This window comes from Carcharodon carcharias, chromosome 1 (genome assembly GCF_017639515.1).
Source record: "Carcharodon carcharias isolate sCarCar2 chromosome 1, sCarCar2.pri, whole genome shotgun sequence".
NCBI classification, from domain to species: domain Eukaryota; kingdom Metazoa; phylum Chordata; class Chondrichthyes; order Lamniformes; family Lamnidae; genus Carcharodon; species Carcharodon carcharias.
The window spans coordinates 101417205-101443768 of record NC_054467.1 but is presented as its reverse complement, the minus strand read 5'-3'; the positions used below and the strand labels follow the sequence as shown (position 1 = coordinate 101443768).

Sequence of the window (26564 nt, the reverse complement as noted above, 5' to 3'; positions counted from 1 at the left end):
GGGTTCACACTAACATCAATCATCCACTGAGTAGTTTCCTGAGTTTGCCTCTTCATGACAGTCGCCAACCTCTCCCTGGAGGAAGCAATGCGTTCACCCACCTGAGACATGGCAGAGGTCATGGCCTGGATGGAGTCCTTCATCACCCCATGCATGTTTCCTCAAAGCCTCAGGCAGCTCCACTAGATTCTCCCTTGTTAGTCTTTGCAACTCTAGCAGGTTGACTGTGGTACTCAGAAGACCTTCATCAGCCTGGGGCGCTGCATGGGTTTGGCCTCCAACAGCCTTCTGACTGTCAGGGGCCTGGGCTCTCTCAATCTCCATCACCTACATTTGTGTGCCTGTGAGGTGCTCATCAGAATGTTACCCAGAGTCAAGTCATGAATGTGTCCTCCACCAAGGTGAGTGTACCTGAGCTGGCGCTTAGTGTGGGAAAAGATGTGACACTGCGTTCTCGGAGGTGCTGGGACTGCCATCTTCAGAGGAGGTTGACTAGCAGTCTGTTCATGCGTCTCTGCTGCAGTTGCGTTTCCAAAAGAAAAACAATTAGTTGATTAAATACTGAATAGTCCACTCCCATCTGTGTGAGCAGCAATCTGCCTTTGTAGCCAGAGTGGATGGCCAAGCGAAAATCATCCTCAGTCTCCATGTCCGCCACTCCAAACTCAGCGTCTGAGGTGGACCGAGTACCTTGCTTTCCTGCCGGCATAAATGTCTTCATCTCGGCAGCACACAACAGACAAATATCTGTCTTCGACCTTTACTTGTTTACATGCTCATGAAAGGTGGGTGAAGCGGAAACTAAGAGGCAGATGCCTGTGAGACACAGATGGATGCAACCAATGCAACTAAATAAGCTGCTGAGGGGGAACAGTGTACATGTCACCACCCGTCCAAGCCCCGAGAGTGACCCGTCTGCTCCCACCCACTTTTATTCCACATTTCACCCGTCTGTCACTCAAACTCACCCTTGCAGTGTGAACTAGGTCATTCATCCTTCCTGCATTTGGCCCCATCCCTTGGCTGCATGCTACAGCTTCTAACCTCCACTGTGACATCCACCCAGGGCCTCCTTGGTGAGCTGAGAGCAGCTATCGGTTGGAAACAAATTATCTTGCTGTCCACAGAGAGCTTGGAGGAGGTCATATAGCGAGACTTCATTAAACCATGCAACAATCCTCTGGCTTGACTGCGAGATTCTTCTGAAACAGCTTCAGATGCCCCACCAATGACACAATGGGGAAGTAAGCACTGGTGGCGGTCTCTGCTTACTGATCTATTGGTGCTTTTGTCTGCTGGCAACTTTATAATGCAACTGATAAGGAATTAGAATCCACAGCTTTCAGGGCAAAACTGCAAGGCTAATTCAAATTTCAAGACAAGGATGGCTACCCTTTAAATATGGCGCCAGCAGGTGATGCCCCAATGTCAGAATTACATCCACCATGTGATTGGGTTCAGCCAGCTGCCATGCACCCATGCCAGATTCCCAATGATTTCTGATCCCAAAGGCAAGGCCTTCTTTTGGTACATTAAATTCTACTGTTGAGGTGTTAGTATTGCTAAGTTGGGAGCGGGGATTGCTGAGAAACAATATCTGCTACACAAAGAAAAATGCAGAAATGTTTTAAACCTTATACTTAAAAGCATAAATAGAATTGAATTCTTTATTTTCCCAGGTGCAACATTCCAAACCCGTGGCTTTCACCACCTGGAAGGTCAAGGGCAGCAGCCGTATGGGAACACCACCACCTGCAAGTTCCCCTCCACGCCACACACCATCCTGACTTGGAAATATATCACCATTCCTTCACTGTCGCTGGGTCAAAATTCTGGAACCCCCTTCCTAACATCACTGTGGGTATTCCTACAATACAAGGACTGCAGTGCTTCAAGAAGGCAGCTCACCATCACCTTCTCGAGGACAATTAGGGATGGGTAATTAATGCTGACCTAACCAACGACTCCCAGATCCTGTGAAAGAATGAAAAAAAATCTATGAGCGGTAATGATGCAGCTACCATTGGCTCAGCATCCTTGAGTTTAGGGCTAGCTAGATGTTGGATCTTGATCACACCCAATAGATGTACATGCATCTAGGCAGAGAATTAGAACATGGTCAACCAGGTGGTAATGGGTAAATAGGGTACAAGTAGATGCTACCTAAACTCGCATGTTAAGAATTATTGACTGGATGACATACGTGGCAGACTGCTAGTACATTGAAACTCTATCATAGCCATCCTTACATTAGAGAAAAAATATTAGAGAACCAAAAAAAATGCATGGGTGTCAGTTGAGGATGATAATAGCCTCAGCTTAATGCTCCATGAGCAAATAGAATGCCAGCAATTATTAATAACCTTATTCATGAAAACACTTCAGTTTTGGTATGAGATGCTAGCACAGTGGAATTAAACATTAATATGAGTTGCCACTTTCAAGAAAAGTTAGATAAGGAAGTTGGATAGAGAACCTAGAAGAGAAGCAAAATGTTTCATAATTTTGTCGAAAATTGTGAAATCACAGCTGAATGATTCAAATGAGTTAAGGGCGTGATAATTTACTGAAACATATGGGGTCATCTGTCAGCTGTAAATTGGGTCATAAACTGACTAGACAAGTTTACAGTCAACACAATGGAAATCAAGATCGAGTATGCATTTGGTAATTTTAGCGATCTAGTTGCTTGGATGCCAAGTTCAAGAGGTGGGATCATAATTTGAATTCTCATGCTTCCTTTGTTGCTGTGAAATTTAATTAAAAATTATAACTGATGCTTTCATATTATAAAGGCACAACAAAGAAAACAGCTTTCTCTTTAATATTAGACTTCTGCTGTCTGATTTAAATTTTAGAAATTTCTAATTCTAATTAATCAGGTCTAAAATGGAACAGAATGTAATCAATGCATATCTAACACAACAAAACTGTTTTAGCTTCAAACTCATAACAGCATTCTGACAGCACGGCACCAAGGTGAACTTTTCCACATGATTTCTATGACCTCTGAATAAGGCTACCAATTTTAGAACTAATTTGAGCCAAGTTGCCAGTACATTAGCGCTGTGAGCCTGCATCTGTCAGGGACTGGGAATCAGATGGTTCAATTTATTTTACTTAGTAGTCTTGGTGTTGGCAAAAAGAGACTTTTCTGTGCTAATCTTAAACCAAGGTCCTAGACTTCTCCTGTGCCTCTAGCCTCCATTTAAATCATCTAAATGCAGTCTGTCATTCCCTGCGGAAAACATTTTTAAAACTTGTAGCATTTTGGAATGTTTTCCTACTTATGTTAATAACTACAAAAGAAATATTGCATACACACCATGTAAAACTGCAGTCGGTAATGTTTCTTCACTAAACTCAGTACAAACATGCAGAAGCCTGAAAAGTGACAGCAGGAAATATTATTAGCCTTCTTGATACGCAACAAAATATACATACGTGAGTTATGGTGAAAGCCATTCTAATACACCACCTTATGCAACTCTCTCAGGCAAATTCCATAGCTTTATTATTCGTTATTACTAGTCACTCTTAGCCTAATAACCAACTATAATAAGGCAGCTCACTGCCTAAAAATTCATTTTAAAAATTAAATAATTTAGTACTTAAAATGTTAGTAACACTATTTGCTTTGTAGAGCATATAGTAGTATAATATATACTGATACCCTCAGAATGTCTAAGGGGAAGATAGTGATTTATGATGACCATTTATGATCATAAATCACAGTGGAAATCTCTGTTCTCGCTTCCCCTGAAAATGCTAAGATCAAATTCTATTACTTAATTGCAGCACTTACATCACAAATTGTTTGTTCAGCAATGTTACCACATTAGATAAAAATGGAACCAAAACTTAATTTAATAAACCCATTTAGACACCAATATTTATGTGGAATAGAATTTTAGAACAGGAGTTCGCATGTAACTCTACAAACAGCAAATTTGCAATTTCAGTTGTGCCTTCATGTGAAGATGCTCATTAGGGGCGTGTGTTTTCTCTATAGGGAAAGAGGAAAGAAAGAGGAAAAGAGACAAACTATAAAGCGCAAAGGAATCTCCCAGGTCAGCTTTCACCTACCAACTTCAAAGTAACACTGGAAGTTGCTCAGAAGTTGTGCATGGCACCAATTTTAGAGCTGGCAGATGTACAGGTGCAATTTATTTGTCTATCCTTCAACTTTGCACAATACAAACCGATCAAAGAAAATGGAAGTGGAAAAAACATTAGTTATCACCTCCAGGATTAACAGATTACACTGAAAGATTCTGAAGTGGTCTTTCAAGCCTGGAGTTGAATGCTGGAGTTAAGTGAAAAGTTATACACCCATCAAGTTTCAGTTCACTATTTACAATAATCACATGGTGCCTTCAAATTGAACTGCTGCTCTGCAATTATCATCTGGTGTTCATTTTTTTAAATATACAATTTACAGAATGTTTATGTAATTGGAACAATCTTATTTTAAAATAAAACTTCATTAAAAATATTGATTCAAAAATCTAATGGAAATGATAAACAGAGAAGAGAAAAGCTGATCTCAAATAACCTGGAGATCTTCCCTCCACAGCTTCCAACCTCATGGTCTCTAAACCCCGGACAGCTCGCATCTACCTCCTCCCCAAAATCCACAAACAGGAATGTTCCGGTAGACCGATCGTGTCAGCCTCCATGGAAATAGTTTCTTCCTATCTTGGCTCCGTTCTCTCTTCCCTTGCCCAGTCTCTTCCCACCTACATCCGCAATTCCTCTGATGTCCTACGTCATATCAACAATTTCCAGTTCCCTGGCCCCAACCGCCTCTTCACCATGGACGTCCAATCCGTCTACCCCTTCATGCCCCACCAGGGTGGTCTGAGGGCTCTCCGCTTCTTCCTTGAACAGAGGCCCGAACAATCCCCATCCACCACCACTCTCCTTCTATCTGAACTTGTTCTCTCACTGAACAATTTCTCCTTTAACTTATCTCACTTCCTCCAAACAAAAGGTGTGGCCATGGGTACCCACATGTCTGTCTGTTTATGGGGTATGTGGAACATTCCTTGTTCTAGTCCTACTCAGGCTCCCTCCCACAACTTTTTTTTCGGTACACTGATGACTGTTTCAGTGCTGCTTCATGCTCTCGTCTGGACATGGAAAAATTTATCAATTTGCTTCCAATTTCCACCCCTCCATCACCTTCACATGGTTCATCTTTGACACTTCCCTTCCCTTCTTTGACCTCTCTCTCTCAATTTCTGGTGATAGACTGTCGACCAATATTCACTACAAGCCCACAAATTCCCACAGCTACCTCAACTACAGTTCCTCACTCTGTGCTTCCTATAAATACTCCATCCCATTCTCTCAGCTCCTTTGCCTCCGCCCAATCTGTTCCCATGATGCCACTTTCCAAAACAGCATTTTTGACACGTCTTCCTTCTTCCTTAACCGAGATTTCCCACCCACTGCGGGCCCTCAACCATGTCCGGCCCATCTCCTGCGCCTCTGCCCTCACACCTTCCTCTCCCTCCTAGAACCATGATAAGGTTGCCCTTGTCCTCACTTTTCACCCCATCAGCCTCTGCATTCAAAGGATCATCCTCTGTCATTTCTGGCATGACGCCACCACCAAACACATCTTCCCTTCACCCCCTGTCGGCATTCTGTAGGGACCATTCCCTCCAGAACACCTTGCTCCACTCCTCCATCAACCCCAACACATCATCTTCCCATGGCACCTTCCCATGCAACCAGGGAAGGTGTAACACCTGCCTCTTCACCTCTTCCCTCCTCACTGTCCAAGGGCCCAAATGCTCCTTTCAAGTGAAGCAGCACTTCACTTGCACCTCCTTCAGTTTGGTCTACTGCATTTGCTGCTCCCAATGCGGTCTCCTCTACATTGGAGAGACCAAGTACAGACTGGGTGACGGCTTTGAGGAACACCTTTGGTCTGTCCGCAAGCATGACCCAGACCTTCCTGTTGCTTGTCATTTCAACACCTCATCCTGCTCTCATGCCCACATGTCCGTCTTTGGCCTGTTGTTCCAGTGAAGCCCAACGCAAACTGGAGGAACAGCACCTCATCTTCCGATTAGGCACTTTACAGCCTTCTGGACTTAACATTGAGTTCAACAACTTCAGACCATGAACTCTCTCCTCCATCCTCAGCCCCTTTACATCCCCTTTTTCAATATTCATTCTTATTTCTTAATTTTTATTTTTTAATTTTAATTTTTTATCCACTTATTTTTATTTAAATTAATTTTTATTCATTGTTTTATCCTATTTTCAATCTTTTTTCCCACCATCGTCCCCTCCCCCATCCCACCCCCACTAGGGCCATCTATCACTTTTTCATGTTGTTTTTTCCAGATTGCTTACTGTCCTGACATTATCACATTCCGCTCTCTGACCTTAATGCCACCACTAGCACTTCCTTTAGCCAGTATCACTAACACCCCTTTGTCCTTTTGTCCATGACATTTCTGGCAATCTCTCCAACTATCACTGGCCTTCTATCTAGCTTCACCTGCTCCACTCCCCCTTAAACAGTATAAATTTAATTACACGTAAGCAGTCATCGATGTACCAGAGAAATTGTTGTGGGAGGGGGCCAGAGTAGGACTGGAACAAGGAATGTTCCACATACCCCATAAAGAGACAGGCATAACTGGGGCCCATGTGGGTACCCATAGCCACACCTTTATTTGGAGGGAGTGAGAGGAGTTTAAGGAGAAATTGTTCAGTGAGAGAACAAGTTCAGCCAGACGGAGGAGAGTAGTGGTGGAAGGGGATTGTTCGGGCTTCTGTTCAAGGAAGAAGCAGAGAGCCCTCAGACCATCCCAGTGGGATTTCTACCCTTGATGTCACCTATTAGCACATTTCTTAGCGAATATCACCACCATCAACATCTCTTTGTCCTTTTGTCTGTGACATCTTTTGGCAATCTCCACCTATCACTGGCCATCTATCCAGCTCTACCTGTCCCACCCTTAAACCAGCTTATATTTCACCTCTCTTCTATTTTTTCTTAGTTCTGTTGAAGAGTGATACGGACTCGAAACATTAACTGTATTCCTCTCTGCAGATGCTGTCAGGCCTGCTGAGTTTTACTAGGTATTTTTATTTTTGTTTTTGTTTTGGATTTCCAGCATCCACAGTTTTGTGCTTTTACATTACATCAAAGCTTTTAGAGAGCGTTAACTTAAACTGCAGATCAAAATTTTGATACCTCAGGGTTCTAGGTCGAACAAAGTTTCCAATCACAATGCATGTGCACACTAGTTTCAATACAAATGAAAGGTCAGGCTCAGATTTGTTTTTAACCCCAAATATCAAATTACTAAAATATATTACTGAACAATTCAATGTGTTGGCATAATATACAGTTGCACATGCACACAAATTAAAGGTTTGGATGTTAGATGAACTTCAATTTCTGTTGATTGCTTTTACTCAAGGTCTAATAAATGGCTGAATTGTTCCAAAAATAGGCAGACATAATAAAGCCTAATGTACTAGTTCATAGGAACTGCCAATTAGAAACTCTTACTTCCAGACCAGGTTTGCTGATAATTAATTTTCTTTTAAAGAACATTTTACTCCTGCAGGTCTAACAGCATCTGTGGAGAGAAAAACAGAGTTAATGTTTCGAGTCCGAATGACTCTTCTCTCCACAGATGCTGTTAGACCTGAGTTTTTCCAGTGTTTTCAGATTTCCATCATCCGCAGTATTTTGCTTTTGTTTTATTCCTGCATATTGCTTTTATTCCTGCATATTGCTAAGAGCAGTAAGCTTGCTTCAAAATCATATCTCCAAATTAGAGAGATGTCCTGTCCCAAAATGTATAACTACAATGTTCTTTAAATCTAATGAAAGAAAAATTCAAAGAAATTTGTACAGGTTGCTCCATGCACTAAAATGTCATCCATTTTTAATAATTAGTTTCTACCTTCCAAGATCTTTAAAGTAGCCACATAACAAGTTGTGATGTGAGATCTTTATCACTCATCTGGACGATCATATTTCACAAAATAATGTAAAAATTAAAGGACATAATTAAAATATTCTAAGCATGTAGGAATATGCTGTTCTGCTAATGCTCATTCCTAAGGGAAGTGTCAGGAGATTTTATTTTTAAAATGCTGTCGTTGCAGCATGGAATACTTTGCAATAGGGTGTGATTGAAACCATTGCATTTTTCAGAGATAAGTGGATAAACATATAAAGGAGCAGAAAATACAGGAATTAGCGGCAGGGGAGAGAAGAGGGAGGAAGGAGCACAATGTTATTAGTTGTGCATTGCAGTAGCTAAGTTCCAGACACAATAGGCCATGAAGCCTCCTTCTGTGCTGTATGCAACTATTTTCAAAAAACCAAAAATCCTGACCAATTTTCTCTTCCCTAACCCAGGAATTGCCTATTGATGTAGCTACATGGATCAGCTAATTAAGTATCAAATCTCATTAAACCTTGGATATCCAAGGATAAACTGGTTGGGAGGGGATGGGTGCAAAGTCCATGATGGAAGGATCTTTTCAATTTTGATGAAGGCAAAGAAAACACCTAAATTATTATAACCTGCCTTTTCTCTTTAGACATGTTGATCGACCTCCCACATATTCCAGTAGTCTGATATATTGCAGGCCACTTGGCATAGTCCAATATCAATATAAATCAAAACAAAATACTCAGAACTGCTAAACAATGCCTATGTCCTGACCCACACTTTACCTGCTGTATACACTCTGAGTAGAAACATATATTAAAGCAAGCATGTTGGATTATGAAAACATAAATTATCTTTTACAACTGGTGGGAGCAGTTCACCTGACTCTTGCTTCACAAAATGCAAATTCAGATTTACTGCATGCAGTAAAAGGATTTGAAGTAATTAAAAGGCCTACAACATTTTGAATATGTACTAAACTTGAACACACCTGCTAGATACATAGCAAAGGAGATGAAGCGATGATAACGGACCAGGAACTGAAGTGGCACTTCCCTTCGCACCAGACCACCAAAATAATCAGCAACTGTTTCTCCATAAAAGAAATAATTTACACAGAGAAGAAAGTACCTACCAAAAAAATTAGACAGTAAATTTGCAAATATGCTTCATCTATGACATTTCGTTACTTTAACGTTTGATGTTCAGTTACTTTAAGTAATACTTCCAACTTAAATTTTCTATAACTGTGCAAAAATTGAGTACATGTTTTTTATGACTCCCATCTGATTCAGTTATTTGTATTTTGGGCTGAAATTACACCTGTCACTTGTCTCCTGACTCCATTTGTTGAATCCGTCCTAGAGCCAACAATGGAAGGTGCAAAGGCTCTAGCGTAAAATGGTAAGTAAACAGATTAAATCACAGTCAGCGGCAGGCACACCCTCCAAATTTAGAACAGTAAAGTACTGTTACGCAGTTTACATTATCCTGCTCCTCTCAAAAGAAGTGTTTTTTCCCATTTATCTGCACACTGCAGTTTTTTAGATTAACTCAAGGGGAGTTGTGGTCATCCCCCCTGCTGCACAAAACATAGCTCTCTAACTGAATCAAAGTATGGTTGGATTAATTAAGAAAATCTAGGCCTTCATCCATTTTATGCCAGAAATTTGATTACTCTTCATATAGGAAACCAAGTATACCCTCAAAGTTGCAGAGACCTATTAGAAATCAATGCATATTTTCCCCGAGAAATGTATTAGGTGGATACCATCACCTTTAAATCTAGGAGGAATTCAATCTGGTGTTTCTAAGGGGGAGCTCAGTGAAAAGTGGCAATGAGGTCCACTCTTATTCAGCTCATCTTGTATTAATCATCTATCACTGCAGACATTTAGAGTAATGATTTGTAGCCATTTTTAAGAAGTACCCTCCGTAACAGTTATTGTTTTGTCAGCTGTTCAATCTCTTCCTTGGAGAAATATTTGTATTTGGTTTTGCATTATATGTAGCATTTACTCAGCGTAGGCTTAAAGGTCAAGGTGTGACTGGTACCAGTACTTTTCCTTATCATGGTCTGCTGATGGCTATCTGGGGAGTATGCGATTGGTTTATAGGTGTGTGAACTGGTAACTGCATGAACCCAAATTTTATTTTCATGCATGCTTTAATAAAGACAGGATCATTTTTTGATGTATGTCCTAGAGATTCACCAACCATGGCTCCAAATCTTGAAATTAAACTTGAAAGGATGAGAATACAGACTGAACTATTTTAAAAATGAAGACCGGTCACTGGGAAAATTACCATTCCTTTCAAATTTAACCTTCGCCTATGGACACACTGAGAATTTATGCCAATTCAACAGCAGCGGCTGTGACACAAAACATACTGTTACCGGTCATGATATTTTAATTTGGATGCTATGTTCAGGTCTTCCTCAGAATCAACTAAACTAGGCTTTCCTCTTACAGTTTACGGAGAATGCTTAATTAAGATGTTCCTTATTATCTATCTCCCACTGTTTCCCAATTAATAAAAAAACACTTTATCTTTTTGACCACACTCACCAACTCAAGGTTCTGAACCAAGGCAATTCATAAGAACGATACACTCTGTAACCAATAGTGATGATCTCATGAAAACACTTGATTTGAACATAGAGAACCTAAAAGAGAATGAGAAATTAGTTTACCACCTAAATAGTTTCTAAAACAACCAACTCTGCTGCTCCAAAAAGCAATTTACAACATAAAACATGCATAAAACCCTTGCCTTCAATTGGAAAATCTTAACTTTCAACTGTGCAGGGGGAAGGATTGATCAGTTGACATTAGAAACACTTGTCTGTGGCTGCTATTACACTGTCAATTTGGTGCTGAATTTGCATCAACATCAATTCAGCATCAAATTGACAATATATCAAAGAAACTACTCTATTTGGAAGCAACACCATGTTGTGTTACAAAACAGAGCCCAGAGGAACAGGGAGCTCAGGGTATACGGATTCTGTCTGTTGTAATGGAGCTGAACCGGAGTCAACCCAGAAACCCTCACATCACAAAGTCATTGCACAAATAGATTTTATCAGGCCATCACCTTCAGGTGTAGGCTTGCAGTAATAAATAATATCTTGCTACATACAGCCAAAAGGAATGTATCAAATGTGGCATACCTTCTTACTCGCAATTGTTTAGTGCAAGTCATTGGAAATCAACTGTGCACCAGTGACCATCTCCTAAAATAATTTTCCACACAGCTAAAAGTGGTTCTTCTTTGTCAGTGGCAGAATTGTAGACCATGGTTTTAGGAACATAAACAAAGATCTGGACACTACTATTCTGTGATGCTATCTTTAACTGGATTTCCTTAGCGTTAAGACATCAGAATCAAAAAAAATCCAGAAAAAGGTTCCAAGGCACTTTATAAAGGGAAATTTGAAATGCAAGAATGCCAAGCTATGGTTGGAGAGTTAGAAACAGTAATTAAAAGCTTAATCAAAAAATGGTTAAGTGTTAACAACAGAGCAAGTACTGAAGAGGTAAAGAGGTTAGTGAGCAAGTTCGAGAATAGAGCTAAAGTGACTGATAATGTTGCCACCATGAAGCATGGGTATTGGGAGGATGCAGAGAAGGCAAAAGTCAGAATGATGCAGGAGATCAAATAATGGAGGAATGTGAGACTTAAGTGCACTAATGATCTCAATAGAGACAAAAATATGAACTTATATGCACGATGTTTTAGGTGAGAATCAAGGAAATAGGTTTGAGAAGATGGTAGTACAACAAAACAGCTTGCTTTTATATAAGAGCTTATTAACAGAAAAATGCGGGACAGGCATGCCACCGCAAAAACGTATGCCGAGCCAAAGGAGAAGATGTCAGGAGGGATGATCTTAACCTTGGTTGAATATGTGAAACAGGGAGTCAATCCAGGGGTCCAGTGGAAGTGTGCTGTGGTGCAAGGTACAAGCAGTGAAAAACAGTGAATTCTGTATTTCAGCAGAGAGGTGAGAAAATGGGTCTCAGCAGAAATTGATGAAGATAGAGGCGATAGTTCATAAATAGAATCCTGGTTTTGGGTTTTCCTCACTCTCCAGGAATTTGGCATCGACTCTGAGGTGTTGCACAGTAAACTAAATGTGGCTGAATTAGTTTAGGCAACAAAGATGAGGGTAGTTTTGTGTCAGGTGTACTTTTGGGTCAAGTTTGAAGCCTTCAGATGTAAGGGAGTGAAAATGTGTTCTGCAGCAAGACAATGACAGGGTTTGTAGGGTGAGAGAGGTTTGATCCAGACAAGGGTCTTGAAAAGAGGTAAAGGATAGTTAGGGAAATCAACGACAGATTGGTCATAAAAGCTGGAAATAGTGGTTGGAGCTTTGAGAGAAAACTGGGGAGCAGATATTCCACCCCACACCCAGAGGAGGTGGATGGAAAGAGTCATGTAGAACATTAAGATTAACATGTTAAGATAAACAAATTTGGAACTGATATTCAATTAGCAGTAACATTTTCAAAAATAATTACATTATTTTATAATTTTTATTGCTATATTGTTCATTTCTCTTCTCCCTATCACAATATTTAACTTACAATACAATCCTGATTGTCACATTAAGCCTTTCAAAGAGTCTCACCAGAAACAATTTATTTTGTCTCCTCTTGTTTTGGGTAAAATTGTTTCTAGGTTACAACTTATGCCCCATCCATCTGGCTGAGTACTGCAAAAATTAACCTATTGACAGGCAAGTGCCTTAAAGGGACAGGCTTGTGTTTTAAAGGTGGATACCAGTGTCTTTAAGGGGCAGCCTAGTATAGTACAGGGACAGGTTAGTGTCTTAAAGGGGCAGGCCAGTGTCTTAAACAGACAGTCTTGTGTCTTGCAGCAACAGGCCAGCAGGCAAGTTGAGTTTTAGGGATAATCAAAACTGGAATTCAAATTTGGGCCTGTAATACAGGGTGTTAAGTTTTTGCTGCAAGTTTTTTTTTATAAAAATTCATTTTTATTAAGCTGGAAAAATAAATTATTTTCACTAACATGAGTCTACTAACCACAAGCATGAGTACTATGGGTCCCAGGTAGATGATTAGAAAAAAAAATGAAATCATAGCGAGTGACAAGATCCCACGAATCCACCAGTTCTTCCATCTGCAAAACAAAGCATGATTAAAAAAACATTTTTCACAAAGTGAATTGTAAAAGTTGTTATAACAAGCAAAAAATAAATTCAAAAATGTTCTTAGAAGTTCCCACCTTACAATAAATCCTCTGTACAAAATCTGTAAACCATATCCAAACCGTTAACTATTCCAGCTATGCCAAGTAATCTTTAGTATCACAAAATAAACAAATTGAAAATGGTTGTTTTGAATTCACAAAAAAAACTAAAAGGAAATCTTAAATCATCTTCAACGCAATCTCTAAGTAAAAACAAAAGCTTTAAAGTGCCTAATCAGAAGACGAGGTGCTGTTCCAAGAGCTAATGTCGAGCTTCATTGCAACAGGAAACTGGGGACAAAGATTTGAGTCTGGGAATGGAGCAGAGAATGAAAATGACTCAGAATTCAAAAACTCTAGGTCACACTTGAGGTGCAGCAAAGCGGTCATCCCATCTGTGGTTAATCCCCGTAATGTAGAGAAGGCTGCATTTGGAGCAGTGAATATAATACACTAAATTACAAGTTAATCACTGCTTCACCTAGAAAGTGTGTTTAGGGACCTATATGATAGGGAGGGAAGGGACAAGTGTTGCATTCCTGTGCTTGCAATGGCAAGGCTCTGTGGGAAGGGTGTTAGATTGAGGATTAGACCAGAGTCCAGCAAAGGGAACAGTCCCTTCAGAATGATGAAAGGAGAGGGGAAAATGTGTTTGGTGGTGGTAGTCACACTGGAGTGGGAATTGGCAGAGGGTGTAGGCTGGTAAACAAGAGGAACACTATCTTGGTCTGGGAGGGAGGGTAAATGATGAGAGAACTGCAGAAAACGGTACACACATGAGCAATAGGCCTGCCAACTATGGCAGGGAAGGTGGCATCATCAAAACAGATGTAATGGAAACAGAGAAACTGGGGGAATGAAATAGGAACCTTACAGGAAATGGAGTGAGAGGAAGTGCAGTCAAGGTAGCTGAGGGAGTCAGTGGGCTTTATAGCAGATATTGGTCAACAGTTATCTCCAGAAATAGAGAAGGGAAATCAAGGAAGAAAAGGGAAGACAAAAGCAAAATACTGATGCTGGAAATCTGAAACATAAACAGAAAAGGTTGGAAATACTCAGCAGATTTCAGATCTATGACGATTCATTAGTTCTGATCACCTCTTACTCTCCTTCCCAGGGTCACAATAGGGTTCCCTCGGTGACAGCCTGGTCCACTTCTCAATCCAACACACCTTCCCTTTCCCATGACATATTCTCATGTAATTGCAGGAGGTTCAGCACCTGCCTTTTTAACTCTTCCCTTACATGACCAAACACTCTTTGCAGGTGAACCTTCTTCAATTTAGTATACTGGATTCACTGCTCATGGTTTGGTCTCTACTACATTGGGAGAGCCTCTGTTTAGTCTGTAAATCACCCTAAGCTTCCAGTTGCCTGTCATTTCAATTCTCCAACTCACTCCCACATTTACCTTTGTCATCTGCCAATTACAATGTTGCATTGATGCCAACGCAAGCTTGAGGAAGAGCACCTCATCTTTCGATTAGGTACTTTACAGTCTTCAGGACTCAGCACTGAATTCAACAATTCATATCATAATCTGTGCTCTCATTTTGTGGATGGCAGCTGTTGTTGTTGATTTGCTATCATCATTTAGATTTCCTCTATATTCATCTTTTACTTCTTTATTTGTCCCATTACTATTTTGGTTTGCCTTGCCCCATTATCATTTGTCATTTAATCTTTCCTGCCTTCCACTCTATAACAGACCTTCCCTTTTTTGCTTCCATATCTCCCCCACCTCTGAACTTACTTAAAGCTTATTACATTTTTAACTTTTCAAGTTTTGACAAAAGGACATCAACCTGAAATGTTAACTTTGTTTCTCTCTCCACATGTGCTACCTGACCTAAGTATTTCCAGCATTTTCTGTTTTTATTTGAGAAACATTCCTTGGGATAATGAAACAGCAAAGTGTGCCTTCTTTCAGTATCAGCTAGATTTTCAGCAAATGGATCAAAGATATATAGAAATACACAGAGGTTACAACATAACCGGACCATCCAGACAAAAACTGCATATCAGTGCTTATCCCACACATGACCAACTGTTACCCAACCTGTTCCCATATCCTTTCATGCCCTTTTCCTTTAGTTACATATGTAATCCAATTTTGAATTCTGGCAGTTTCAGTCTCAATCACTAATAGGGTCATAGACTTATACAGCACGGAAACAGGCCCTTTGGCCCACTGTGTCTGTGCCAGCCTCAAGCACCTATCTATTCTAATCCCATTTTCGAGCACTTGGCTCATAGCCCTGTATGCTATGGCGTTTCAAGTGCTCATCTAAATACCCCTTAAATGTTGTGCGGGTTCCTGCTTCTACCACGCCCTCAGGCAGGGTGTTCCAGATTCCAACGACCCTTTAACCTCAAATCCCCTCTAAACCGCCTGCCCCTTACCTTAAATCTATGCCCCCTGGTTATTGACACCTCCACTAAAGTGAAAAGTTTCTTCCTATCTACCCTATCTATGCCCCTCATAATTTTGTATACCTCTATCAGGTACCCCCTCAGCCTTCTCTGCTCTAAGGAAAACAACCCTAGCCCATCCAGTCTCTCTTCATAGGTGGATCGCTCCAGCCCAGGCAACATCCTGGTGAATCTCCTCTGCACCCTCTCCGGTGCAATCACATCCTTCTTATAGTGTGGCGACCAAAACTGCACACAGTATTCCAGCTGTGGTCTAACTTGCGTTTTATACAGCTCCAACATAACCTTCTGTGCTCTTACATTCTATGCCTTGGCTAATCCTGGAAGTGAATTCCACAGACCCTCAATTCATTGCTTTCCTTTATTCTATATCTCTTACATTTAATGTTGTACCCAGGGTAACTCACTCTTGAGCAGTTGAAGAAGGGCAGAAGTGGCCTCAGGCAAGGGAAGAGGCTGCAAGGCAAGGGCTCTACTGGGGAGGGAGGGTATCCCAGATTGTGTGTGGGAGGCACATGTTGATCTGTGAAAGTGGCCTCAAGATGGTGAGGGCTAAGGAGATGAAGCCAGATGGACACGTGAGGGTATGTGCCTGCGAATGGGTGATGGTGTCCCTTGAGCTGGCAGTGAGAGATGCCAGTGAATGTATGATGGGCTTGAGTAAGAGAGTTTAGAACGATGAGATGGTTGCCTTACCCTGGCAACACGGATGAGATCATTCATCCTCTTATCTGCATTGGATGGCCAACTTCTTCTGTGCAGCATTGGCACTGATCACCACTGCCATCGCCTAAAGAGCTGGGGTGGTAATGTTGCTGCCCCTCCTGGGCCAGAGCAGAGGTACAGGACATCACAATAGGCCTCAGTGGTGTCCAAAAGGCACTCGAGGGATGCGTCACTAAACCTGGGGGTTGCAGTCTTCTTGCCTTTCGGGGCCAGTCCTGGGCTGGAAGCACTGAGAGGTGTGCGTGCAACTGTACTCTAAATGTGGTGCCCGGCGTGATGACAGTGTGGCAGGAAAATCAGAGCCTACTCACCATCGAAGTGGTGTGTTTCCCAGTAATACATAATTAATATGGCGAGATTGGGATGATACGGTGTGAGAAGCTGCCATTGTGACCACCAGGGTAAAGTATCATTTTTCCTGCCTATTACTGCAATTAGTGCAAATCTGGAATGATCTCAGGTATGAGTACTGTGTGCGGTATCAGGCTGTACAGTGTAGGTGTACTGACACTCACTAGGTATAAGGAAATCCAAATACGAATAAAGGCGATAGAAATCTGATCTTTCTCATTAGAACAGTGACCATTAAGGGATGATGGGAAAGGATGGGACAGAGTAGACAGGAACAGACTGTTGAAAAGCCACCCATGCCTTATGGCTGGTCTGGTAGGTAGAGCTGCCCATGAGCCCCCCTAAAAGTGATGTGGTGCTGCCTGTGAAGCCTGGCGCTGATGAATGAATGCTGCCCGAAGCAAGGTAGGCAAACAAGCCTTGAAATCCCGAGCAAAGTGCAGCCGCCAAGTACACAACTTACATAGGCTGTTGTGAAATAAGTCAGCGTGCAATCATGCCAATGTGCTCAGGCGATGCAGCATGCGGGGGATGATTCCGGCGGGATAGGCTTATAACGATATGCAGGTGTACTACAATGAGGTCCCTGACACCTGACGGTGGGAAACTTAGCCCACTATTGATGGGTGGAGCATACAATTGCAAACTGGTTTCACAACGTCGTGAAACTAATTTTTGGCCTTCTTGCCATATTTATCACTTACGCCACTGAGCACGCCTGACGCCAGTGGGCACTGAAAATTCTGCCCCTTGTCTTTCATAACTGCTCATTATTAGTGCTTGGCTATTCTATGCATTCCTATACCAGCTGTGGTAAACCCTAAGATTCTATCAGCTTCAGTTTTTTTTTAAATAGCCTCATCAACCCGAGGTGATGCCTTTCGTGAAGGATGTTCCTTCAGACTTGCCTCTTTGACCAGTTTTTTGGTCCTCTGTCTTGGTGTCTCTTTGTGTGGCTCATTTCTGTGGCACAACTGGGAAGCACTTTGGAATGTTTTATTGCGCTGGAAGGTGGGCAGGTGCTGGTCAATACAAGTTGTTGTTGTTTTAAAGTGCTCTTTAAATGCAAGTCTGATTTTTAACCAGAACTGGGATGGTATATTTATCTGGTAGGTCTGAACAGGCTTAGACTTTTCTCTCTGGTAAAGATAAGGCTGAGAGAACTTGTTCAAAATAGGGTGCAAGGATAAATCCAGAACTACAGGTCAGTCAATTTAATGTCAGTGGTGGGAGAGCTCTTAGAAATCATAATCCAGAACAAAATTCAGTCACTTGGAAAGGTGTGGATTAATTAAAGAAAGTCAGCACAGATTTGTAAAGGCAATTAACTTGATTTGAATTTCTTGATGATGTAACAGAGAAGGTTGACGAGGGTAATCCGGTCAATGTGGACTTCCAAAAGGAATTTGATAAAGTGTCACATAGGAGATTCATCAACAAATTTGAAGCCCATGGAACACAAGAGGCAGTGGCAGCACTGATACGAAATTGGCTAAAGAACAGGAAACAGGGAGTATTGGAGGAAACAGGGAGTATTGGTGAACAACTGTTTTTCGAACTGGAGGAAGGTATAAAGTGGGTTTCCCCAGGGGCTGTTACTACCAACCACTGCTCTTCCTGATAAATATTAATGATTTGGGCTTGGGTGTACAGGGTACAATTTCAAAATCTGCAGATGACACAAAACTTCAATGTGTGGTGAATATCGAGGAGGATAGTGATAGGCTTCAAGAGGACAAAGATAGGCTGGTGGAACAGGCGAACACGGGGCAGATCAAATTTAACACAGAGAAGTGCATGGTATATTTTGGTTGAAAGAATGACAAAGGCAGTATAAAAAAAGGGTACAACTCTAAAGGTGGTGCAGAAACAGAGAGGTAACGTGCACGAATCATTGAAGGTGGCAGGGCAAGTCGAGTAAATGGTTAAAAAGGCATATGGGATCCTGATTTTATAATAGAGGCAGAGAGTAAAAAAACAAGGAAGTTATGATGAGCCTTTATAAAACACTGGTTCAGCCTTAACTGGAGTATGGTATCCAATTCTGGACATCATATTTTAGGAAGGATGTGAAAGCTTTTGCAGAAATGATTTACAAGAAGAGTATCAGAGATGAGTGACTTCAGTTACATGGATAAATTGGGGCAGCTGGGGTTGTGCTCTTTAGAGAGAAGTCTGAGATGAGATTTGATAAAACTGTTCAAAATCATGAAGAGTCTAAACAGAGCAGATAGAAAAAAATGTCCCTATTGACAGAAGCAGAGAACACATTTATGGTGATGACAAAAGTATTAAGGGACAGGGGATAAAGCCAGATATACGAAATTAGGTCGCAGGTCAGCCATGATCTCAATAAATGGTGGGCAGAATAGACTCGAGGGACTAAATGGCCTTTGCATGATCTTATTTCATGCAAAATGCACAGGGTTTTGATGATTGAAACATATGAAACATGAATGTGATTGGCTTATTGGATGTTTTCACACCAGTAATGACTTTGGAAGATCTTACAGATGTGTATTTGGTGATGCACCTAATAGAAGCAGACCAAAACAACATAGTTAAATTCCAGAAGCTCACAGATGGCCATGCACAATTCCTAATTTATCAGGGGTCTCACTGTGGCTAGAAAGCTAAATAAGGCCTTGAGAATCAATACATGACTGTTACCTAAACTCAGGACCATTATTAGCTCTGTTTGTTACTTTAACCTGGAAACGCTGGCAATGTGCACTACCAGAACTCATGAGAGTTGGCACTGTACCTTCTCTGACATTGATTGGATGAAACTACATGTAGAACTTAAACATGTAGGGAACTTGTTTGCAGTGCTGCGAGGCTACAGCTTGACTGGATCAAATTACGAATTACGGGCAAAGTGTTGGGTGATCATTGTCCTGTCACTTGCTGGTGATATCAATATAAAATCTTTTTAATTATGATGCGTGCTGACATTAAACACAGCCAACACTAAATTATACGCAAGACAAATTACATTAAAAGTAAAGCTCTTGTTATTTTTAAAAATACCTTAATTCAATTTCAAGGGCAGAATCTCTCTCTCACCAGGCGCGGGCACACCCAACCTGATCGAGAGTAAAATAGTGCGCAATGATGTCAGGCGAGCGTCCCGACGTCATAACGCACTCTTGCGATATTTCGCTTGGCAGGCCACTGCCTATTAAGGCCCTTAATCAATTAATTAAATCGAATTTTCTGCTGCCTGTCCAACCATCAGTTGGTGGGCAAGTGAAAAGTCCAAGCAGCCTTTAGATTTTCTATGAAACCTCATCCATGGACGGGATAAGGTTTCCAACAAGATTTAAAAATTAAAATGTTTAAATCTCATTTATAACATGTTCCTGCTCATGTGACAGAGTCACAAGAAGGGACATGTTCACCCTGTTTTTTAAATCTTTATTTGTACTGATATAAATCTTCAGCTCCCTGATGTAGCTCTGTGCCTTCAGGGAGCTTTCAGAGCGCACACCTGCGCAAGCTTCCATGCTCACCCTCTTCCCGCCTCCACCCCAGCAGGCTCAGCATTGCAACGTGCAATTCATGCTGACTGGCCGTTAATTGACCAGGGTCTCATCGCGGGTGGTGGTTGGCTTTGCAACCGCTCCCGGGCCCACTGCCCCACAAGGTAAAATCCTGCTCCAAGTGTGGGAGGGGGTACACAAGGCTTCTCTGGGGCTGTGCGGGAGAAATTAACTAATGGTGGATTTAACTAATTTTCCCCTCATTTTTTAATTCAGTACATTTTCATTGCATGTGTGTGTAAAGAAAAAGAAATAGGATGCTTCCCGATGGATGCTTACTCTGCTGTTGTACTTTCCCCAAATACAAGTGCATATGGCACAGTTTGTCCCAGGGAACAGGCCATTTGGTTGTCAACGACCCCTCAGCTCGCTCTTTGAGCTTCCTAGGATGGATTGGAACTCTTCCAAAGTTCCTGAAGCAATGCACCTTCCAGGAGAAGACCATCACTGACACTTGCTTGGCTTAAGCCTGTAGAACTGAGCAGTTTCCTAAGAATGCGACAATCCTGGCAGGAGATGGTTTTTACTGGATCTGGAGTAGTGGGAGCCTCAACTGTTCCAGCCCACTGACCTCAACCACTGACTATGGACTCTGGACAAGTGGGAGTTTGTGGAGTATGGGATTGAAATAATTGAGCCTTTGGTGACAAAGAATAAATAACAGTTTCAATGGTAAAGGGGCAGCAATGTTGCAGAGATGGAAAAGGTTGGTTTGGTGAGGAGAAGGGATTTTGTTCACCCAATTGTAAGGGCATGAACATTTGCCATTAAGGGCAGAATTTTGGGTCAGGGTCAAATGGGGGCCACAACAGTGCATTGCGTGGGGAGCAGTCACCCTGCAATAATTTTCTTTGATGTGGCCAATTAGTGACCAGGGAGCAGGCTCATCAACCAATTAAGGATAGCAGGCAGGCCAATAGAAGGCCCTCCTGCACTGAAGGATATAAAGCTTCAGTTCAAGTAAGGGTGGGAGAGGACATCTCCATCTTGAAGCACCCCCTTCTATAACGTTTGAAATCTTTTAATTAAAAAATCCCCTCAGCTGCTTGGATACCATAATGAAGGAGGCAGCCTGTAGCTGCAGTTGTGGTCAGGCAGCTAGGAGGATTTCAAAGCATGCCTAGAGCTCCCTTGGGCTCACCTACATCAGGGGACTAAAATCCTGTCCTGAACATGGGTCCATTTTACTGAACAACTTATGACTCAAACTATCACTCAAAACATTATGTGCTTTATTCAAACTAAAAATCTCATGTACTTTAATGGCAAATAACACTATTAAGGCATTGCTTACACTGCACATATGTATTATAATTTGTACATTTTGTAAAATGCTTGGACATTAATGGAATAAAATATTAAACTTGTAAGCTGGTAGGGGTACACAGGCAGCTGGTACATCCATGAACCTTTGCTCTACCATAACAGAGCAACTGTCAGATCAGCCATGTTGGTTATGGATGGCCAATTTATGGTGGATTATGAATTTAAATCCAAGTCCTAGGGTTGAAATGTGGCACTCGTTAAGAAAAATTGAAGTTGCAGCATTCTTTTTGCTGCTGAATTTTTGTGATCAAGGTGAAAAATGTCAGTGCAAGCAATGGAACTTCCATTTTGGACAATTGTTATTTATTTCCCAATGGCAGGGTGTTTCATCAGCTGGAAGCACAAACTATAATGCAAGGTGCATGCTGCGCATAATCTCCTGACCAAATAGTCATAAAAATCATATGCCCTTGAATTTCCAATAAAGACTCTCAACAGGTGGGGCTTTCTACTGGAATTGTGAAACACCACCATTGTCAGCCTTAAGCAATCAGCATAGCAATACCTTGTTGATCAAAGGCCCCTCAACTTTGTCTGAACAGCATTCATTGACTGCAACCTCAGGAGAGCATCCCCTATTGCATCAGGAAGAATTTTTCCATTTCCCCATACCGACCATACTTGCGGCTTCCTCAAGTAAGACTTAGTATTTATCAGCTTACAAGCAGTTTCCTTTTCCTGTGTGAAATTTCTATTAGAATAGTAGTTGCAACCTACTTTTTTTCAACAATGGAATTAAAAGAAAGTGAACAGGCTAGAGTCAAGGCCATATTTTTGGACACCAACAATACTGCATAAATTAGGAAACAGTGGTTAGGTAATACCAAGCTTTACCAAGTTTTAAAAGCCTGACAATCCTGAATCGAAGTAATGACTCCAGTAAAGAATCAGTTAAAGTAGGATATTGTGAAATGGTTGTTGTTTCCTACACAACAAAACATGTATAGTGCCTTCAACATAATAAAACATTCTGATTCATTTCACAAGGGCAGGTTCAAACAAAATAGGACACCAAGTCACATAAGATGATATTAGGGCAGATGATCAACAGCTTGGTTTTAAGGAATGCCTTATAAGAGGAAAGGGGGGCAGACAGGAGGAGAGGTTTAGGGAAGTTATTCCAAAGCTTAGGGACTAGGCAGCTGAAGACATGGCCACCAATCATGGAGCAATCAAAATCAATTAATTATTCTGAAGCCAGAAATAAAGGAGTGCAAATATTTCAGAGGGTTGGCAGACTGGAGGAAATCACAGAGATAAAGAGAGGCCAAACTATAAAGGAATTTGAAAGCAAGGATTAGGATTTTACATACAGTTGTAGGGAGGAAGAACATCCACGGCAATTTACAGGGGGAAGAAAGGTCAAGTTCAGAGAAGCATTGATCATAGTGGTATCAAGAAAGATTGGATGGAGAAACAGAGGCGAGAGGAATTGTCTCAGGTAACAAACTTTTTCTTATTTACTGTCCAGGAGTGAAAACAGATTTTAGAAGAGCTTCCCAAGATATGGGAGAATTCAAATCCTGGATGACCTTTGAATTTAAGAACAGCTAAGGATAGTATAAATGTTTACCACAAATATTTGGAAGTAGCTTTAATAATGGAGATTAGAGAAAACAGAGATGCCAAAATATCAACAGATGAAAAAGGACTACAGTTGGGTGCTTAAAGAGTTTTATTCAGAATTCCAACCACCAGAGAGACTATCGTCACAACAGGTGACAAAAGAAAGAATATTGTACTAAACCACTGCACTATGAAATCCACTTTTTCTCACTCCCTCTTTTAGCTTTCTTATATCACACAGCAATTCTATTACTGGAGGTGGGATGGGGGTGGTAGTGGTGAGGGCAGGGTCCAGACTGGGTGACAGGCCAACTACTTCTGCCACAAGGGCATACACAAGGGTTCAGAATGACCACGTATCAATGGAGGAAAAATTTAATAGCCTAAAGTGCTATAAACTGCAGGGCTATGAGCCGGGTACAGGAAGTTGGGATTAGAAAGGGCACCTGGGTGTCCTCGGGCTGGCATGGACAAGATGGGCCGAATGGCCTCCCGCTGTGCTGTAACTTTTCTATGGTTCTATGACTAATCCAAAGGAGGTGATTATAGACTCACCATGTAGAATAGTTTTGGGATTATCTATTCAATTCCTCACCCTTTGAATTCCTGATTTCTGCCACCTTGTTAAGAGGAGGCAATTAATGTTTGGAGGTTCTCCATGGAAGAGAGTTTCAAATACATATTAATACATTTCATACATTCCAAACCCAAAATGGTACCTTGATGATAATCCTGATAGGGCCTTATTGAATACTTCTGGAGTGCTGTCATTTGAGGCTGGAACATCAGGAATATCTGAATCAAGTTTCAAATCTGGGTCGCCATCAACTTCCAGCCCTGCTTTATCATCATCACCCTCCTAGATCGCAAAAACAAATAAATTCATTGGTAATGTATTGCTTAAGTAATCAAAAGTTTTATTTTTTAAAAATTGCCATGAAGAACAATTCAAAATTCCTCAAATCTTGGCCACTCGGAGAATGTCTGTCAGCCATGACTCAGTCTTGCTTCAGGTATCACAAGGTTCCGAGTTCAAAACCACTCAAGGACTTGAACACAAAAATCAAAGCTGACAGTCCAGTGTAGCATTGAGGTAGTGCTGCACTGCTGAATGTGGAAGAGTTATTAAACCGAGACCCCATTTGCCTGCTCAGGTGGATGTAAAAGAACCCATGGCACAGTACAATGTTAAAGAGCAGGGAGTTATCCCAACTTACCTGGCCAATATTTATCGCTCGATCAACATCATAAAAACAGATCGCCTGGTCATCATCATATTGTTGTTTGTGGAGTTTTGTGTGCGCATATTGGCTGCTGCGTATTCTACATTACAACACAGTAACTACACTCCAAAAGACAGTAAAGCACTTTGAGCTTCTGATGGTCATGAAAAGTGCGATATAAATGCATGTCTTTCTTTCTTTTTACTATCTACATTTCTTGCATAAATGTGAAGCCATGAGGAAATGTGCAAAGAAACAGCTAGAGCCTATAATAGTCTGTGAACAAAGCACAAGCTTAAAGAGATGAAGATTAGGAATGGTGATACATGGGCACACACTCTTGGAGTGAATTGTGGAATATAAGGTTATAGTAAAGGGATGGCTTTCTCCTGAACCAAAAAGCACCAACGTCCTTGTGAAGTGGCCAAACTGAACAGTGTAGGAAGATTAAACTAACATGCAGAGGGTGGTAAAAGATTGAGAATAGAGAGGGAGAGCTTAATTAACATTGTTACTGGAATAGAAGCAGAAAGCAAGAGAAGATAAAAGAAACGGAAAGGAAGATACAATGAGGTAGCAAAGATTAAAGATACCATTAGAGAAGTAATAGAAGATATCAACAAATTGAGGAAGGACTCATCACAGCACTAAAGTAAGAAGCTGCATAGGTCGCACATAGATTAGCACAATGGGAAAGTCTTTTACTTCTAGGACCTAAGCTTGAAAAGGTTTACTCTATTGGCTGTAAAGGTCAATTGTGAAAGGGCTCTGGCAAATCCCAACTCAGATCCCAGATGGCTACTACCAGAACAAATTGTCAGTTTCACTCAAGGGTGTACTCCGATGGCTGATATGCAAAACAAACAACTTGTAGATTTAACTGAACACAGCAGGAAAAAATTCAACACATGGACAGTCACATGATACTTTAGATTGATCAAAGCTTCAAACTAACTATTCAGATGTTAATTCTGTAATAATGTTAGGTTCACGAAAACCCAACTTGAAGACCAGAGAAAGAATTGTATAAATATCATCCAACTTAAACTGAATACTGGGTAACAAATTGAAAAGTTTGTGAATTCTAATATAAAATTCCTAAATGTGGGGTTGTAAAGAACATATCTTTTTATTTTCTGTTGGACTGTGAATTAAAATTACAATGGCTGCAGTTTGAAAGACATGTCCACTGGAACAGGATGAGAGATATACACAATATTGAAGTTCTGGGACACAGTGTGCCATGAAAGACAGGACGGTGCCGGAAAGGAGTCCTGGATCAAGGGAACTGCCTGGCAACAATGTTTTAATTGGCTTCTAACCAGGTGACCAGGTTTTGAGAGAGAGCAGTGCAGCTGAATAGCTCCTAGCATGCAAGGAACAAGACCTAAAACTCTCTCCTGTGTGTGTAAGATTCCAGTAATTCCACAGTAATAGCTAGCTGGCTTTTACTCCTCACAGCTCTATAACCTACACTCTCTCTGAAAACCCCTGTCAAGAGACAAAGGGGAAAATCACTGTTAGAGACATTGAAAGGCAAATGCTCAACCAGTGAACTAAATACTGAAAGTGCTGGAAGACCACCTCATGTCATAAACAAGAACAGAAAGGAATTTGGAACACATCGATCAAAATCAACCCATCGAATCCTGTACTCGGGAACTGGTGCTATTAAACTGTTTTATCCCACTCTTAGAATCCGTGTCTTTTTTGTGTGTGTATATATAGGGATCTAAGAAAGGGGTAGAGTTTAAGTTAGTGTTAGAAGTTAGCAATTTATATTTCTTTCTTTTGCCACCAGTTAATGACAGTGTGTTCAATAAACAGTTATTTACTTATTAAGTTTACAAACCTGGTGCTCATATTCTGCTAACCTAAATTAAACAGTTAGGTAGAATTGGGGCAATCTGGTGGTTTGGTCAAACTTTACACATTTGTCGCAGCTCAGGGAACAATGGGGCTTGATATTACAGCACACTATACCCAGTGAGTCGTGACAGGGTAGATATTGGAAAGTAAAACACATTGTCGAGGTACAGTATCTCAAACCCAGCTATCTAAAAACCGGAACTGTCCAAAAACCAGACATTTTTCTCTCGGGCGCCAGTCCTGGAACAGAGTAAGTGCGGGAATGAAGAGGCCACTCTTGGGCTGATCCCAGGGAACAGTATCAGCTAGAGTTGTGCACGCACAGGACCTGAGTCTGGAGTCAATTTTTATCTTCATCTAAAACCAAGGAGATG

The 26564-nt window shown here is 41.2% G+C and overlaps 1 protein-coding gene across 2 annotated transcripts in view; it reads right to left on the bottom strand.

The window, feature by feature from the left end:
* Positions 1-26564, bottom strand: part of cds1 (CDP-diacylglycerol synthase (phosphatidate cytidylyltransferase) 1) — an 85113-nt gene that overhangs the window by 24400 nt on the left and 34149 nt on the right. For both annotated transcript variants that reach the window (XM_041194032.1, XM_041194021.1), the window contains exons 2-6: positions 23818-23957; positions 12989-13085; positions 10508-10605; positions 8929-9068; positions 3326-3384 (exon numbers count right to left, since the gene is read on the bottom strand). In XM_041194032.1, the coding sequence (XP_041049966.1) occupies positions 3326-3384; positions 8929-9068; positions 10508-10605; positions 12989-13085; positions 23818-23957 (534 nt within the window). The remainder of the gene's footprint in view (positions 1-3325; positions 3385-8928; positions 9069-10507; positions 10606-12988; positions 13086-23817; positions 23958-26564) is intronic.